General features: G+C 38.8%; 1 protein-coding gene across 5 annotated transcripts in view; it reads left to right on the forward strand.

Moving 5' to 3' along the window:
* Pcca (propionyl-CoA carboxylase subunit alpha) overlaps positions 1–17,209 on the forward strand; it is a 387,394-nt gene that overhangs the window by 123,854 nt on the left and 246,331 nt on the right. For all 5 annotated transcript variants that reach the window (XR_004945920.1, XR_004945921.1, XM_036199583.1 and 2 more), the window contains exons 9-10: positions 4,470–4,548; positions 13,109–13,211. Coding sequence is in view for 3 of the 5 variants with exons in the window: in XM_036199583.1 (XP_036055476.1) it covers positions 4,470–4,548; positions 13,109–13,211 (182 nt within the window). In the remaining 2 variants the exon portion in view is untranslated. The remainder of the gene's footprint in view (positions 1–4,469; positions 4,549–13,108; positions 13,212–17,209) is intronic.

Below are 17,209 nucleotides of genomic sequence, written 5' to 3' on the forward strand. Positions count from 1 at the left end.
CTGTCAAGTTGGCAGTAAAGACCAAGTATTAGTCTTCAAAATGTCACAAAGGACATCCCCTCCCCCACAACAAAAATAAACCAACTGTTAAGAAAGGGCAGATTAACTGTTTTACATGAAACGAACATAAAACAATCTGTAAAATGCAGCATATAACACTCAATTTGACTGTAATTCTAACACAAGACTTTCACCAGGGGATTTCCTTCCTGTCTGGGGTCTTTTCTGTTAAGGCTTTTGTTTTCTCCTCTGAGCTCCATTGTCCATTATCAGGCTCTATTCTGTCCATCTAGAGATCTCTTCTCCCTGCAGTACCTTTTATTTTTCTTTTCACTTTGAACCTTTCTTTAGGAAACAAAAGACCTTTGTAGGTTTTAAAAAGATAACTTTCTCACCCACCAGTCTTATTTCACTTGGTGAGATTACTGATCAGTACTACTAAATTTGGAACTGGATATTTCCCAAGGAATATTTTGCTTTTGTGTCCTTTTTACTTTTCCTTCTCTATTGGTTTTTATATCCTGTGAAAATTCAGTATAAGAAACTAAAGTTAAAAATCTATGTGATTTAAAAATGAATTATGAGTACCTTATCATTTAGATATTTTATCAGCTTTTAAGTTGCCTGGTTATGGCCCTTTGCTTCCCCCATGTTGGGTGGCATTTGCTGGGAGAGTCTGGCTATTTATCTTGTCTGTGCAGGTAAACATCTTATTATTAGCTGCTTAAGAAAGATGGTTCTTTATGTAGTTAGCACCTGTAACTGAAGGGAAAGCCTTTAAACTCTAGACTTTTCCTTATCTTCTGATTCCAACACATGGTGACTCATGCTCTAGATTAAACAAGTCTTTTCTTTCTCTTTTGTGACTGGCCACATCCATATCACAGTTGTCTGTCAGTTGGGCTCCTACAAAGACCTGACAGTCATAGTCCAGTTATGCAGCTCATTTACTGCGACACAGCTGCGATCTTAGAAAGTACTGTCAGCTGACTTTCTTCTCCATACAGAATTCTGCAACTGCTCTTCTATTAGGGTTCACTCTTCATTGAGTTTGCCTAAGCTCAACTCTTAGCATTTAAATTCACTTAAAATATCAATTTGTTTAGGGAAGTCATTTCAAGAAAAGAGTAAAGTTGGCCACTCTGAGGTACATCCTTCTGTGTTGTCATATGTACCTGAGTGCATCTGGCTCACGAGTAGAAAGTCTGTAGGTTTCTTTTTGGAAATATTCATTTACCCACAATTGTGCAGAGGGGAAATAAAGACTAGAGGCTGTACGGCAGCTGGAGTATTGGGAGGTTCCTGATGACTGCCCAGAGACATCCCGTGAGAAGACTGCAAAGGTGAGGAGAACAAGGAGTACCACCATGTAAGTGATCCCAGAACCAGGATGGTGGGTGGACTGAGGCTGGCTGGAGCATGGCTACATAGTCAGGTCCTGTCTCGGAAAACAAACTCAAGAGTGGTGTGTGTGTGTGTGTGTGTGTGTGTGTGTGTGTGTGTCTGTGTAACATGTTTGCCTGTATATTTAAAAAATGTAAAATTAGAAGTATCCCCTTAGTATCAGAAGGGAGCTTGCCTCCTTTTAAAGCCTCAGATACTTTGTATTTTTTGTGATAAGGAAGGTGGTTCTGTTTTAAACACATGTCAGCTGAAGAACATAAATTAAACAAATGCATTACAGACAAATGCCAAATCCAGGAGGGAGTTCTTTAGTAGATTAGAAAAATAAGAGATTGTTCATGGGAATTGCATGTCTTGACTAGGTAACAGAAAGTTGGCAATGGTCATCGTTCTTGTTGATAATTCCTAATTTTTAAAGTAATATTGACTTTTACTAAATCTATATTTTTCTTCCCACTTCTAGTTCTAGGCATTGCATGACTTAACTTACCTAGAATGGCTGGACACAGTGAGATGATAGGAGAGGAGCTAGGCTGTTTCATTTTGCTATCATCTGTGTGGAATGGTTTTCTTTCTTCATGGGATGGTGTCCTCTGAGATATAATGATTTATCTAGCACCACAAACTGAGTACAAGACTTTTATATGATCCCAGAGTGTAGCCCAGAGTTATTATCACCAGCGTCTGCTAGTTTCCTCTTTCCCTCTATCATTTTTTTCTCAAAATGAATTTATTTTTATTTGTGTGTGTGCGTGCTTGTGTGAATTTATGTGTACCACATGTGTGCAAGAGCCCTTGGAGGCTGGAAGAGGGCATTGGATTCCCTGGAACTGGAGCTAAGATGTTTGTGAGTAGCCTAATGTAGGTGCTAATGGAACCCAGGTCCTTTGCAGAAGCAACATGTTCTCAACAGCAGAGTTGGCGCTGCAGCCCCTCCCAACCTTTTCATACTCAGCTTTTACATTTTTATCAGAGACTCTTGACTTCCTGGGTTGCAGGTATTCATAGGTCTAACCAGAGTGATTTTTGGACAAGGATGAATTCTCCATCTTGTTTTCAAAATCACAAATGACTGCATAGTTGAGGATCAGTCGTATATGGCTGAGAAGACTGCAGATTCACATTCTTCAGGGACATGAAATGGAAGAGGGTTGGGAGGAGAATGCTCCCTCACCCCTTGCTTTTCTGTTGCAAGGATGAATACGTTTGGATAGAACTGATAAGCATGCTCTTTAAGGGGAATGATGATGGGTCATTTGCCTATAAAAAGACCATAAGCTGTAGATAGGATTTTGTAGGCATGCCAGTTTTGAGTTTTCACATCACACTTTTTCACTTCTCCAAAGTAGACCTTTTTTTTTTTTTTTTTTTTTTTTTTTAGACAGGGCTTCTCCATGTAGCTTTGGAGCCTGTCCTGGAACTCACTCTCAGGCTGACCTCAAACTCAAAAGAGATCCAACTGCCTCTGCTTCCCGAGTGCTGGGATTAAAGGTGTGCACCACCACCACCCAGTTTTATATTTTTAAAAGCATATTTCAATATGATTTCTTCATGGACACTCATGGTGGCTGGAGCACTGAATGAGACAAATGCTGGCCTCCCTTCCTGCTTGCCTACTGTAAGAATAAATAGCATTCACCTATGTTCTGTTTCTATAACTCTTGCCCCAAAATGTCCAAAGGCTACATGCGTCTCATTGTGTCACTGAACTGACCCTTTCTGTTGTACGGTCCTAATCCCCCTTTTTTCTACCTTTCTCTGGTCCTTTGCTATTTTGAACTCTAAGTATGAAATTATTTGGGTCCTTTGCTTTTCTCTTCTTGGATTATATAAGGTCCACAAAGTAAGAACAATACATTTATATTTCTTCTCACAGCACTTGTGTTGTTTTCAAAATGCTGTCCCATATAAGCATAGCAAAAATATTTTAATGGACATAATTATAAAATATTGAAGAAGCAAGTGCTGTTTTAATTAACTAAACCAATGACACTGTTTTGTGTGCTGGGGTCAAAGGTCTGTGACATTTGGTCCCTTCTTTCCTTTTTCCTGTAAGAGTCTTACAGCTATAGCTGAATGCTGTTAACAGAATCACAGGCAGGAAGGGTCCTGTTTGGCTCACTGACTGTTTCTTTCCTGAGGAAAGACAATAACAGATGGAACTACATGTGTGACTATTTCCACTGAGTTTCCAGAGAACCATTAAAGAGGGAGACTGACTTTTCTTTTTTGGTTTATTTTATTTTGAGACAGGATCTGACTACATAGCCCTGGCTGTCCTGGGACTCAGTCTGTAGATCAGGCTGTCCTTGAACTCACAGAAATCTTCCTGCCTCTGCCTCACTGCTGAGACTGACTTTTCTTGCACATACAGTGCAAGAGATTGTAGAATGACAACTTAGGACTTTATCTTGTCTTGTAAAACTGTAACTGAAAATGGCCTTTATTGGGTCCTGACTTTGTGTCTTTATGACAGCCTGTTGAATGTATAGAGAAGTAGTAGTCATTTCTTCATTGTTAGCAATGAACTCTGGCTCGTCTGGGAAATAGCCCTGTTCCATTTTTTCCCCTTAATGTTACCCTACCAATTATGCTGATAAATGTTGCAGGCATTCTCTGTGACCTTTCATGTGAAAATACCCAAAGTACTTGTATATGAGAGAGAAATTAATTTGTTATGCATGCAGGTGGCAGTTTTCAGAATCATCAATGTGTATGTGCACATGTGTGCATGCTGTGTAAACTGCTTTTATCGTTGGCTAGTTCAGACTATATTTCTGACTTTGGAATTGTCTGCCAAGTAATTTGATTTCTGTTTTGTTTCATTTGTTTAGGTTTTATTTCATTACTTGGGAAGTATATTTATTGGTACAAATACTATTTTCTAAATGCTCATTCATTTAGATAGTAAGGTCATTACATTGATAGTGTTTCTGTAACTCTGAAGAAAGAAACTTTTAAATAAATTATTGTCGTCTGTGTTACTGAACATGTGGTCAGTTGTCATGTTCATACATCCACATGATCAAAGACTGAGCATCTGTCTCATTCTTCCCTGCTGTCAGGCTACCCTGTGATGATCAAGGCCTCAGCAGGTGGTGGTGGGAAAGGCATGCGCATCGCTTGGGATGACGAAGAGACCAGGTGAGAGGCTGCTTGAAATACACTTTTGATGAAAATTGCAGTTACCAGAGTTTTATTAAACTGACAGGTAAACAGATACCCAACGCATAATGGAGTAATTACAGTGACCATGTAATCTTTAGTTCTTAGATGGGAGAGAAATTGATGCTGTACAGAAATCTTCTGTATATTTTGAAGATAATTATCCTACTATAGAAATGTTTTTTAAAACAAGTTTTTATTTTATATTGGTAAAGGGTTTTGTTTTTATGATGTATTTTTTTTTTAAATTATAGTTGTTCTGTTTTCTATGCAGAAATCATTAATATCTGGCCTTATAATTTACAGTGTGGTCTAAGGATTTGAACCAAGTTTATTTAATCCCAGTGTGTAATTCTTTTGATAATTTTTAGTGTGGAGGATATTGTTTTCCTTCTGAGTTTGAAATTGCTGTGTGTCTTTTATATTTAATGTATTCTGTTACACATTTAGAATACTTATTTTATTTTATTTTTTACTAATTTCAGAAGTCAAAAGTAATCTATGTTATTTAATAAAGTTTTGATTTTTCTAAACACACGTTTGGTTGAATCTGTTTATGCATCTTCCTAGCAGCTAGGGCATCTTCCATAGTAGCATTTTCCATCTAGATTTTGTGAGCTTTGTGCTTTGGAAGTGGTTTGATAAGTCCTTTGCTAAGGAGTTCCTAAAGGGCTGTCCTTTCTCCAGTGGCTCAGACGTCACAGCTGGGGTGATAAACTCTGGTGGATAACCCCTTTGTGTAATTATACAGTGTCATCAGGCAGGCTAGATTGTTGAGCTTGCCTGAATTTGGCCATTGGAACTTCTCCCTTCGGGCCTTGCCCACAGACTTCTTCACCAGGGCATTTTCTTTATTGGCCAAAGTTTTTCTTGTCATTCTTTTAGAGGTAAATAAATTTTTAAGAAAAGTAATGTATCAATGACATGAATAACAATCAGAAAGAGACTGACTAATGCAGCCAAATCTAAAACCAAGAGAGGCTAGAGAGATGGCTCAGTCACTAATGTACTTGTCATGCAAGCATGAGTGTCTGAGTCGAGATACTCAGCACTTAAGTTAGAAAAACAAAAACAACAACAACAACAACAAAAAACAAAACCAAAAACTCACAAAACAAAAACAGTAAGAACAACAAAACAAGAATGATAGTTCAGATGATAGTCCTGGAGCTGGGGAGACAGAAGCAGGAGAATCCCTGGTACTTGTGGGCCTACCATTCTAGCCAAATTGGCAAACTCCAGGTTCTATGAGAGGCCCTATTTAAAATTAAAAAAAAAAAAAAAAAGACAGAGGTAGAGAGCAATAACAGAGGTAGACACTTTGTAGACTTCTGGACTTCTGGCCTCTACTTATACAGACATGAGTACAAACCACACACACACTGAATAAAAAAGGAATTATATATTTGGCTATAGGAGAAATTCTCCATTAAGACCTGGTAGGAATGCACCATGTTGGATGAGATAGATGATGGTCTGTAAAGCACCAGTGTGTTAGTTACTTTCTGTTGCTGTGATAAAAATACTGTGGCCAAAAGTTATTTATCAAAGAAAAAGTTTACTTTGGTGTATGGTTTCAGAGGGAGGATCCATAATGATAAAATTCAAGGGAAATTCATGAATATAGAGCATGTACATTATTTTATTATCACCAACCTGGAATTTAACATTTCCTATAGTATAACAAATTAAAGTAAAAGTGATATCTATGGAACTTTCCACCATTAAAAAATACATGTATCTTCTTACTCCATTATGATGTGGGAGTTGTTAGTTTATGTGAGCTATTAGATTCATTGGAGCCACTATGGCTTATTATTTTAAAGATTATTTATTTTTAAGTTTATATGCATGTGTATGAGTCTGTGTGAGTTTTCGTGTACCAAGTGCATGCGGGAGCCTGTGGAGGCTAGGAAAGTCCATCAGATCTCCCGGAACTGGAGTTACTGATGATTATGAGCTGCCTGATAGGAATTCTGGGAGCTAAACCCAGGTCTTCGACAAGAGCAGTAAGTGCTCTTCAAAGCTATCTCCAGCTTTTGGAACTTACTATTTAATAAGAAACCATGTATGTTATACCCTAAACATTTTAAAGAATATTCTGATGTCTATCTTTTATTGTATGTAGTCCTATTTACTTAAAAATTTATTTGTATATTTTTTTGTTTGTAGCAGTAGGGATCAAACCCACTGTACTTTCCATAGTAGGAATGCACACTACCTCAAAACCACACTCCCAGTCCACTTACTATATTTTTATAAGAAAAAGTCTTGCTCAGGATGATACTAGATTCTTAGGCTCAAATGATTCTTCTGCTCTGGCTTCCTGAGCAGCTGGATTGCAACTGTGTCACTGTGTTTAGTGGTGCCATGCATTTTGTAGAGCATGCAATTTTGTTTTGACAAGTTCCTTGTGTTACATCATCTGCCAAGGAACCCATGGCTTAAGCACAGTTGGGAAGGCCTGCTCTGATGTGAGGATCCAGACCATGAAAAAATAACAGAAAGTGTATAGTATTGTGGAGGGTGAGACTAGAAGAACAATGGAGAGGAGAGACATAAATTGGTGGGGGGAATTTCACATGAAAACAGGAGGGTCAGAATTCAAGCTACATTAAGAGTTAGAGGTCAATGTGGGCTACATGAGAGTCCCTCTTGTAAAGTCAAGAATGAATAAATAATAGGAGTTGAATCAGAGTGGTCTTGGGTGGGGTAGAGCTATATCATGAAAGCTTTTAAGAGTTTGGAGGTTGTAGCAGAGGACTGTAGTAGCAACTCATTTATGAAGAACAGTCATTGGTGATGGTCATCCTTTTTGACCAGGTCTGTAGCTTTGACAGGGTTGCATGTGGAGATGTGAGGGAGAGAGGGGACATTTGCTTACGTCAGCCAGATCAGGTGAGTTAATCCTGGTGATCTATAGGGTGACAGATATCACAGCCAGGTTTTCCTTTCATTCTGCATAAGCTCTTGTGGGTGTTCTTTGTGATAACAGGAAGGATTGGGAGGGTCCCAATAGAGAAATCATGGAACTTCAATAAATTTTGACACTATGTGCTGAGGATGTCTTTCTGTATACTGTGAATGTGTTGCTCTGATTGACTGATAAATAAAACACTGATTGGCCAGTAGCCAGGCAGGAAGTATAGTATAGGTGGGATAAGCAGAAAGGAGACGGCTGGGAAGTGGAAGGCTGAGTCAGGAGACACCAGCCTGCCGTCCAAGGAGCAGCATGTAACAGTCACATAGGTTAAGCCATGGAACAGGTGACAACATATAGATTAACAGAAATGGGCAGAGTTTAAGTGTAAGAGCTAGTCAGTGTTAGTCCTGAGTTAATGGCTGAGCAGTTTTAAATAATATTAGCCTGTGTGTGTTTATTTGGGTCTGAGGGGCTACAGGATCGGCGGGTGAGAGAGATTTGTCTTGACCACAGGCCAGGCAGGACTGGAGAAAACTCCAGCTATAACTATGTTTTTTAAATTATAAAAATATTCAAATACATGAAAAGCAATATGATGACCTTCATGTATGTATCACTCAGGTTAGTCAGTAGTCAAGGTTTTGGGTGGACTAGGGAGCTGGTCAGTAGGTCAGAGTGCTTGTTGTGCATACATGAAGGACAAAGTTCAAGTCCCCACTGTTCATGTAAAAAGCCAGCTGTGGTTGAATATACCTGTCATCCTAACAACTTTTAGGGTGGAGACTGGAGGATTACTTGGACTTGCTGGCCATCAGTCTAACTCCAGATTCAAGGAGAGACCCTGTCACAAAGGAATGATGGAGATGATAGGACAGCCAGTGTCTTCCTCTGGCCTCCAGGCACATGTACACACTTGTGAACACACATAAACATATAATAAATGAATTAAAAGAAGATTTTTCTCACATGAATTTGATAAGACTCCTCTGTTAGTGCTCTTCTTGGACTGAAGGTAGATGGGCTTCTAGAATCGATCTGGAGCTAGGAAGCCAGTGAGGAGGTGGCTGCAATAACGGTGCTGGAAAACGGGGGTGGGAGCTTTCACTTGTGTGATAAGATTGAGGTGGTGAGAAGGTGAGGTAGGGTTACAGACTTGTGCCTGTGACTCTGTAGATGAAAGTCTAGTCGGTCGTATTAAACAAGAAACACAGAGCCAAATGCAGAGTTAAAAGCCCAGAGATGGAGCAGTAGCCAAGAGCTAAGACCACCTTGTCTTACAACTCGCTGCCGTCCTTCCCCTGAGAGAGAGACCTTCTTCCTGTGTTCTGTCCTTTTATTGCCTTTCTGTTCTGCCTTCTCATTGGCTATAAACCCAACCATATGACTTCCTCATCACTGCCTGTCTATACAGACCTTCAGGTCTCTATGGTTGGTACTGAGATTAAAGGTGTGTGTCTCCATGCTGGCTGTGTCTTTGAACACACAGAGATTCTGCCTGCCATGTAATCGGATTAAGGGCGTGTGCTACCACTACCAGACTTCTGCTTAATGACTTACTCTTAGCTCTGATCCCCAGGCAACTTTATTAACATACAAATAAAATCACATTTCAGCACAAATAAAATATCACCATATGACCCTGACCCCAGTACCTGGGGAATCTGAGGGAAAAATGTCTCTACAAATTTGAGGTTGACTTGGGTTACGTAATGCATTTGAGGCCAGCATGGGCTAGAAAGTGACATCCTGTCTCAAACAAAACAAGAGAGTGGTTAACTAATTTGATGCCCAGTGGAAATGATTAAAGATGGGTGGGCAATGTTTTAAAGTTATTTTGTCATCTTTTATGTTTGCTTTTAGTGTTTATGTAAATAAGTACACCACACAACTAACTCTGTTTCACTTGAGAATTCTGAAAGGCAAAGGTTCCAGTGAGAGACTAGTAGTTAGAGCAGGTGTGGGTTTCTATCTTCAGAAGAATGGGCACTGAAGAGGTGGCTCAGAGGCTAATAACACTAGCTTCTGTTGTAGGGGACCTAGGTTTGATTCCCAGCACTCACACAGTTAGACCAGTTATCTCAAATCCAAGTGGAAGTTCCCTCCTCCTTCTCTGTCATGACTCAGTCTCAGAAATCCCAGTTTCTCATACACTATCATCTATTGATTATCAGGGGCCCATGCTTCTGAACTCCAGCACAAGATATGTCTGTGACTGTACTTTGTCACTCAGAAAGGATGAGGTAAGATATCTCTGGAGACACACTTGTGTCATCTCTGGACAGAAGGTCTGCTACCTTTCTTTACAGGAAGGGTGGGAAAGGATGACAGCTGAGTTTGGTGAGAGAAGTGTGCTTTTGGACCCTGATTTTTGTCTCATTGTTTTCTTTTGTGTTATACTCATGTAGCCGTTTCATTGAAAGTCTAGCACTTTTTAAAAGACAGGGTCTCACTGTAGCTGGAGAGTTTCTCCTGCCAAGCCCCAGCAGTCCCACAGCCCACTTATAAAATAAACACACAGACCCTTATATAACTTAAACTGTTTGGCCTAATGGCTCAGGCTTCTAGCTATCTAGTTCTTACATCTTAAAGTAACCCATTTCTATAAATCTATACCTTGCCACATGGCTCGTGGCTTACCAGTATCCTACATGTTGGTACTCATGACAGTGGCTGGCAGCGTCTCCTGACTCAGCCTTCCTGTTCCCAGAATTCTCTTCTCTGCTTATCCTGCCTATACTTCCTGCCTGGCTACTGGCAAATCAGCATTTTATTTATACAGAGTGATAACCACAGCATCTCACTATGTAGTCCTGGCTGACTTAGAACTCTCTATAGAGACCAGGCTGATTCCAAACTCAGATCAGCCTGCCTCTGCCTCCAGAGTTCTGGAATTAAAGGTGTGTGCCACCACTCTATACAACGTAATTTAAAAAAAAAAAAAAATGACTCTCAGGACCTCAGATTTCCTATCAGCTATTTTTCCAGGTGACTCTGACTGAGTAGCATATTCTTTTATGGGGTGTCTTAAAAGTGGGTTTTGATGCCCCCTTGTTGATCTATGAGTTTGAGTTTAGAGTTTAGTGTTCAGAAGTCACTCTGCCTGTTCATGTGGCATCATCTGGTAAATGTGTTAGTCTTTTAACTAACACATTTAAGTGATACATAAAAATACACTTATGTGGTTAGTAAAAATAGATCCTTTTCTATCTGAAAATATTGTCTTCAGCATGATGAGTGAGCTACCCCTGTAGTCTTGGTGCAGGTGAGTAGAAGTTCGATACTGGGTTTGATGATGGATACTTTTGTTTAAAAAGCTGTTCCATATCCTCTGTTTGTTTAGAAAAACAGTTAACAAAACAAAACAAAAACCAAACACAAACACAGAAGTCTAGAAGAATTCAGAGACTGGTCCAGTGACCATGGAGTGCCAGAGCCACAGCACATTTATCTGGTTTCTCTTCTTCTATCTTCCATCTTGAAGAAGAGACTTCTTTTTGCACAATCTACAGATATTTTTTTATTCTTTGGATGCAAGTACAAAAATATGTACTGGGTACCTTGCTTGGTGAGTGATAATTATTTTTGAATTAAAAAATGAAAGTAATAGGTTTGTGTTTGGTTGCTAGTGTAGAACCCAGAACTTGGCATGTGCCAAGCTTCTGCTCTGAGCAATATGCTCAACCTAGAGGATGCTCTTAACACAACTTTCCTTTAGTTCCAAAATATACCTGTGATGTTTTCAAACTTTGTATTTTATTTTGATGACTTTGATATTTTACTTTTGATGTTCTTAAAAGCAAAATGAAAGATTTTTGTCACTACATTAGAGGCAAACTGCAAAGTGCTATGTTATTCTCTTTATGAATTATAATATCTATCTCATCTAATAAAACTTTGGTTACATGGCACTGAAAACAACAATTCATTGTACTTCCAGTTTCTTTGAAGTTTGTAGTCTGCCCAGGTCTGAACACAATTTTCCTAAATCAGAGATACAAAGGAAGACTAAGAAAACCTAAATAAGACTTTTTTTTGAGGGAGCAGAAATGGGAGATTTCCCCCAGGTTTGGAAATATGTCTGCTAGGTCCGTTCTGTACTGTGCACTTCAATGCAGACACAAGCACACCAGATAAATTATGTTTAACATTGCCAGATGCACTGTTTGTACACTAGAGTATTAGAAGAGATTGGCTTTAATGTTTTATGTTCAGTACAAGTATGGAATATAAAGACAGACTTGGTTAGAAGTAAAGGTAATTACATTTTATGTTTCAAATATGTAAGTGAAGGAACAAAAATTTCCAGTTACTTTTAGACAAGCTTGAAGTGGTTTTTTTTTTCCTTTGAAATTGTTTACATTTACTTACTTTATTTACTTTTGTGTGTGTATATGTGTGTGCCTAAGAGTGTGCACATGCTGTGGTGCATGTGTGGAGCTTAGAGGACAACTTGTGGGAATCTGCCCTCTGAGTACTAGAGATCAAACTCAGGTTATTGGGCTTGGTGACAAGTATCCTTACCAGTTGAGCTATACCATTGAATCCTAAGTTTGAGTTAGCTTTTTGTTTGTTTATTTATTTGTTTAATCATTCATTCATTTAATTAATTAATTTATTTATTTGAGATAGGGTCTAACTATGTTGCTCTGCTTTGCCCAGAATTCACTATGTAGGCCAGGCTAGTCTTGAATTTACAGAGACGTACCTGCCTCTGCCTCCTGAGGGCTATCATTAAAGGTGTGTACCAACACCTGTCCTGAGTTTGAGTTAAGTTTGAGTGTTAATGAACTGGCCAAATAACACATTTTATGTGTATCATGTAAACCTATTATAATGATGTAATAATGATTTAAATTAGTTTAGGAATCAAATAGGAAGAAATAATTAAATCTATACATTTTCCCCCTTAAAATTTGTCCTTTTCTGTTTAAATATTTTAAGCCATTTTAAAGAAGATGCAGCTCTAGTGACCTGTGTGGTGTTGGTGAGATAGCTCTGTTTCCGGCCCTGGACGCACCTCAGAGCTGCAATCCACTTTTGCTCCCATAACTGTATAACTCGCCAGGCCCTTTCCACTCTTGTGTGTGTCTTCTAATTTCTAAGACAAATATATGTATGCTTTTAAATATTGTTTTGCTAGTATATTAAAATTACTTTTATTTTATGTGTATGGATGTTTTGCCTGCATGCATGTCTATTCCCTACATTCATGCAGTAGTGCCTGTGGAGGGCAGAAGAGGTTATCAGATCCCTTGGGACTGGAGTTGTGAGCTGCCATGTAGGGGGTGAAAATAGAACCTGGGTCCTTGTGAGGAGTAACTGGTGCCCTTAATTTCTGAGCAGTCTGTCTCTCCAACATTGCTAGTGTGTTTAATGGTTGGTGAAACAAGAATCATAGTTTTGTTTCTATGGAAAATTAGTGATGACTAGAACCTTAAATAAGAAGCCCAAGGTGACAGAGCTGTAAGTAGAAGTTGCTGCTCAGTTTAGTTTAGGTTTCTGTATGTCCAGTGAGTCTGTTCCAAGTTTGTTCTGAATTAAGATGAAGCAAATACTGTTTTCTATGGGGAAGACTATCTTTGATTTGCTAGTCTAATTGTTCTTTTTATTCCACAGGGATGGTTTTAGATTTTCATCCCAGGAAGCTGCTTCTAGTTTTGGTGATGATAGACTACTGATAGAAAAATTTATTGATAACCCTCGTCATATAGAAATCCAGGTTAGTACTGTTCAAGATACCTTCTAATGGTTGAGACTAAGACTGTGCTAGAATGCTAGAATGGTTTTGGTCTGGATTGAAATGATAGAGAAACCCACCCCCAAAACACAGCAGTCTAAAGTGAGTGAACAGGCTAAGTACATTCTACTATGGAATCATCCAGTCTCTTCCAGGACTGGATCATTGGAGGCAGTTTTTAAAAGGAATAATAATATATGCTATTAATGCATTGTTTTAGGTTTTCTATTGCTATGAAGAGAAACCATGATCATGACAACTCTTATAAGGAAAACATTTTATTAGGGTAGCTTGCTGAGTGATATCTTTCTGTATGCTGTGAATATGTGTTGTTCCCATTGGCTAATAAATAATCTGCTTTGGCCTATGGCAAGGCAGCTTAGAGGTAGGCAGGAAAGGAGAGAGACAAGAAAGAGAAAGGCAGAGTCTGGGGAGAAGCCTGCTGCCCATGGAACAACATGCCTGCAGACCTGTAAGCCAGGGAACATGTGGCAAAATACAGATTTATAGAAATGGGTTAATTTAAGATATAAGAGCTAGCTAGCAAGAGACCTGCCATAGACCATATAGTTTGTAAATATTAAAAGCCTCTGTGTGTTTACTTGGGTCTCAGCAGCAGCGGACCGCAGGTCAGATGGGAGGTGGCACTGGGCGGGACCTGAGAAAACCTTCTGGCTACAGTGGCTGGCTTACAGTTCAGAGGTTCAGTCCATTATCATCATGGCAGGTGGCATGCAGGCAGACATGGTGCTTGAGAAATAGTTGAGAGTCTTACATCTTGCAGGCAACAGGAAGTGGTCTGAGACACTGGGTGGTATCTTGACCACGTATAAGACCTCAAAGACTGCTTCCGCTATGACACACTTCCTCCAACAAGACCACACCTACTCCACAAGGCCATGCCTCCTAATAGTGCCACTCATTGGGGAGCCATTTTCTTTCAAACCACTGCATACATATAGTAATATATTTGTACATATAAGCTATATTATATATAATATTATATATATATATATATTAAAAATAAAAGGAATCTTCCTTTTAATCTCATTCCTTCGCTATAGTTTTCCTGTTCATGTTATTATCTTTAAGCAGCAGAGTTCTCTTATATTTTTGGTTGTGAGCCTAGCCTTTAACGGCTGAGCCATCTCTCCAGCCCAAGCAGCAGAGTTCTCAACTTTCCTGAAGTCCTGCTTACACTTACTGGACTTTTCTATGTAGCCCAGGATAATGTTAAGTATGCAGTTCTCTTGCCAAACCTCCAGAGCACTGGGGTTTGTTGTTTTAGGAATGGTGTGTTGGTCTGTGACTGTGCTTGAATGAATGTTGTTTGGTATGAGTGTTAGAGTAGATAGATGCTTTCCCATTTGGCTGTCTGGTTTTCTCTAGTAAATGATACTGTATATTGTGACAGCCATTTGTTGTGAATTAGTGAGACTGCTTTATTGTCTTAATTATTTTTGTTTTATAAGATAACTGGGGAGATGGCTTAGTTGGTTGAGCTCAGTTTCCAGACTCCACATAAAAGACCAGGCATGATGGTACACGTCTATTCCCAGTGCTGAGGAAGCAGAAACAAGAGGCTCCCCTAGGGTCCAGTGGCCAGCCAACTGAGTTGTTGAGCTGTGGGCTCAGTTACAGATCCTGTCTCAAAATGAGATGAAAAGTGATAAGAAGAAAACACCTGATTTCAACCCCTGTCCTTCACATGTTTGTGTGCTTGCACCTGGAAACATACACATGTAAGCATATAACAGAGACAGAGAGAGACAGAGAGACACAGAGAGAGACAGAGAGACACAGAGAGAGAAAGACAGAGACAGAGGGAGGGAGAGACAGTGAGATACAGAGGCAGAGTGAGAGACAGAGACAGAGAGAAAGAGAGAGAAAAGAGAGAGTATGTGGTATGGAATATGGTACTCTAAATTAGTCCTCCCCCCCAAACTAAAAGCTTAGTATAGCTTGAAAGTTTCTCTCCGGGTCCCGCCAAGCCCCCATAGTCCCACAGCCCACTTATAAAATAATCACTCAGAAGCTTATATTACTTATAAACTGTATGGCTGTGGCAGGCTTTTTGTTATCTAGTTCTTATATATTAAATTAACCCATTTCTATTCATCTATAAGTTGCCTTGTGGCTCATGGTTTACCGGTACCTTACATCTCACTTCTCATGGCGGCAGCTGGCAGCGTCTCCTGACTCAGGCTTCTACCTCCCAGAATTCTCCTCTCTCCTTATCCTGCCTATACTTCCTGCCTGGCTACTGACCAATCAACATTTTATTTATCAGTTAATCAGAGCAATACATCCCCAGCACTTCCCTTTTTCTTTTTTCAAAAGGGAAGGTTTTAACTTTAACATAGTAAAATTATATATAACAGAACAATTATCAAGCAAGAATTACAGTTACAATAACTAGTCTATTTATAATATTTAGTATATTTGTATTTGGCAAAATTAAAGAAGATATTCTATCTATCTTATATTTGTAAGTCTAAGGTTTCATATCTAACTTATCTTTTATCATGACTAAGAAAATTACAACTATCTAGTCTTCAACTACATCAAAGACCTCAGAAGGATATAATAATACGTGAGAATTGGGAGAAGGACGCAAGCAACTTTCAGGAGTCTTGCAAGAATAGACAGAGAGAGCTGGCAGCCTAGACAGTCATCCAAAGTTCCTCTGTAAAGTTTGGGCATTTGTCTTCAGCCTATAGGTCTAGAGTCTCTCAGTCACTTCTCTCTGTGTCCTGTAGAATGTCTGGCATTTTCCTCCGTGAAGCAGGAACCTGAAGGACCATTTTGCCAAGCAAAGTTCAGTGGTCACCTTCCTATGGGTTCTGCATGTCCAGTCAGTCGATCAAGCAGTCCAGACAAGAACAGTTTCTTGCCCAAATGACTATTTTTGCCAAGAAGAAGATAAGCTCCATATGGAGTGTCTTCAATGCCAATCCTCCTCTCTTAAGTAAATCGGTGCTGCCAGGAGCAGACATGTCTCATTTCCAGAAAGTCTAAATTTTTAAAATATTTTAAATGCCATATTGAAGTGTTTAGAGATTATCTACCTAATTGAATTATATCTATGTATACCTAGAAAACAACATGACTATAAGTTTGACTATCATAGAAGTGTAATTATTAATCTGTATTTCTTAATTATCCATTATAATTTAAATGAGTTACATAAACATAATACCTTAAACAAGAGTAGAAATATATATATATATATTTGAACAAAATCAACTCTAAATTTGTATCAATAAACTAAAATCTATACCAATGTAAAACATTTTAAACAAGTTGCTCTTTAAAAGTAGGTTAATAATCTACCCTTTTATCCCATCATATCTATATCCTATATTTCCATATCAGCTTAGGCTTTTTAAGTTCCTTAAGTCTCCATGTAAATTTTAGACTTTACCCATTAACCTAATTCCTCCCTAACACACAACTGTGGAGATTTGGATTTGGGTTGTATTGATTCTAGATTGACTTTATAGATTCTAGTTAGTCCATGAACCTAGAATAGCTCATAGTTTACATACATGTCTTTGGTAGTCCTCTCCAGCAGTGTTTTATAGTTCTAAGTCTGAAGGTTTTATGTGTTTCATTGATCTTTTCCCCTAGACATTTGTCCATTTGATGCTTTATTGTGTTAGCCACTTTATTAAGTTTGACTTACCATTTATTTGTTGCTCATGTAATATACGCAGGTTATTTGTGTGCATTGGTCTTAAACCAGGTATCTTTTCTAAATCCTTTAAAAAATTTGTGTCTTTAGATCTTGTGCTGAGTGAGAAACCATCTCAGAATGCAGAGGTGGAAAACACTATTCAGCTGCTGGGAGCCCACTTACACCACTTGATCTATAGATGCTCCTGTTTCCTGAGAGACCATGTTCAAACAGCTAGGCCTTTGTCTTTCATTAATATTTCATCAGTATCTAACAAATTTTGTTAGTTAAGTTGTTATACATC

This window comes from Onychomys torridus, chromosome 9, assembly GCF_903995425.1.
Source record: "Onychomys torridus chromosome 9, mOncTor1.1, whole genome shotgun sequence".
Lineage (NCBI taxonomy): Eukaryota > Metazoa > Chordata > Mammalia > Rodentia > Cricetidae > Onychomys > Onychomys torridus.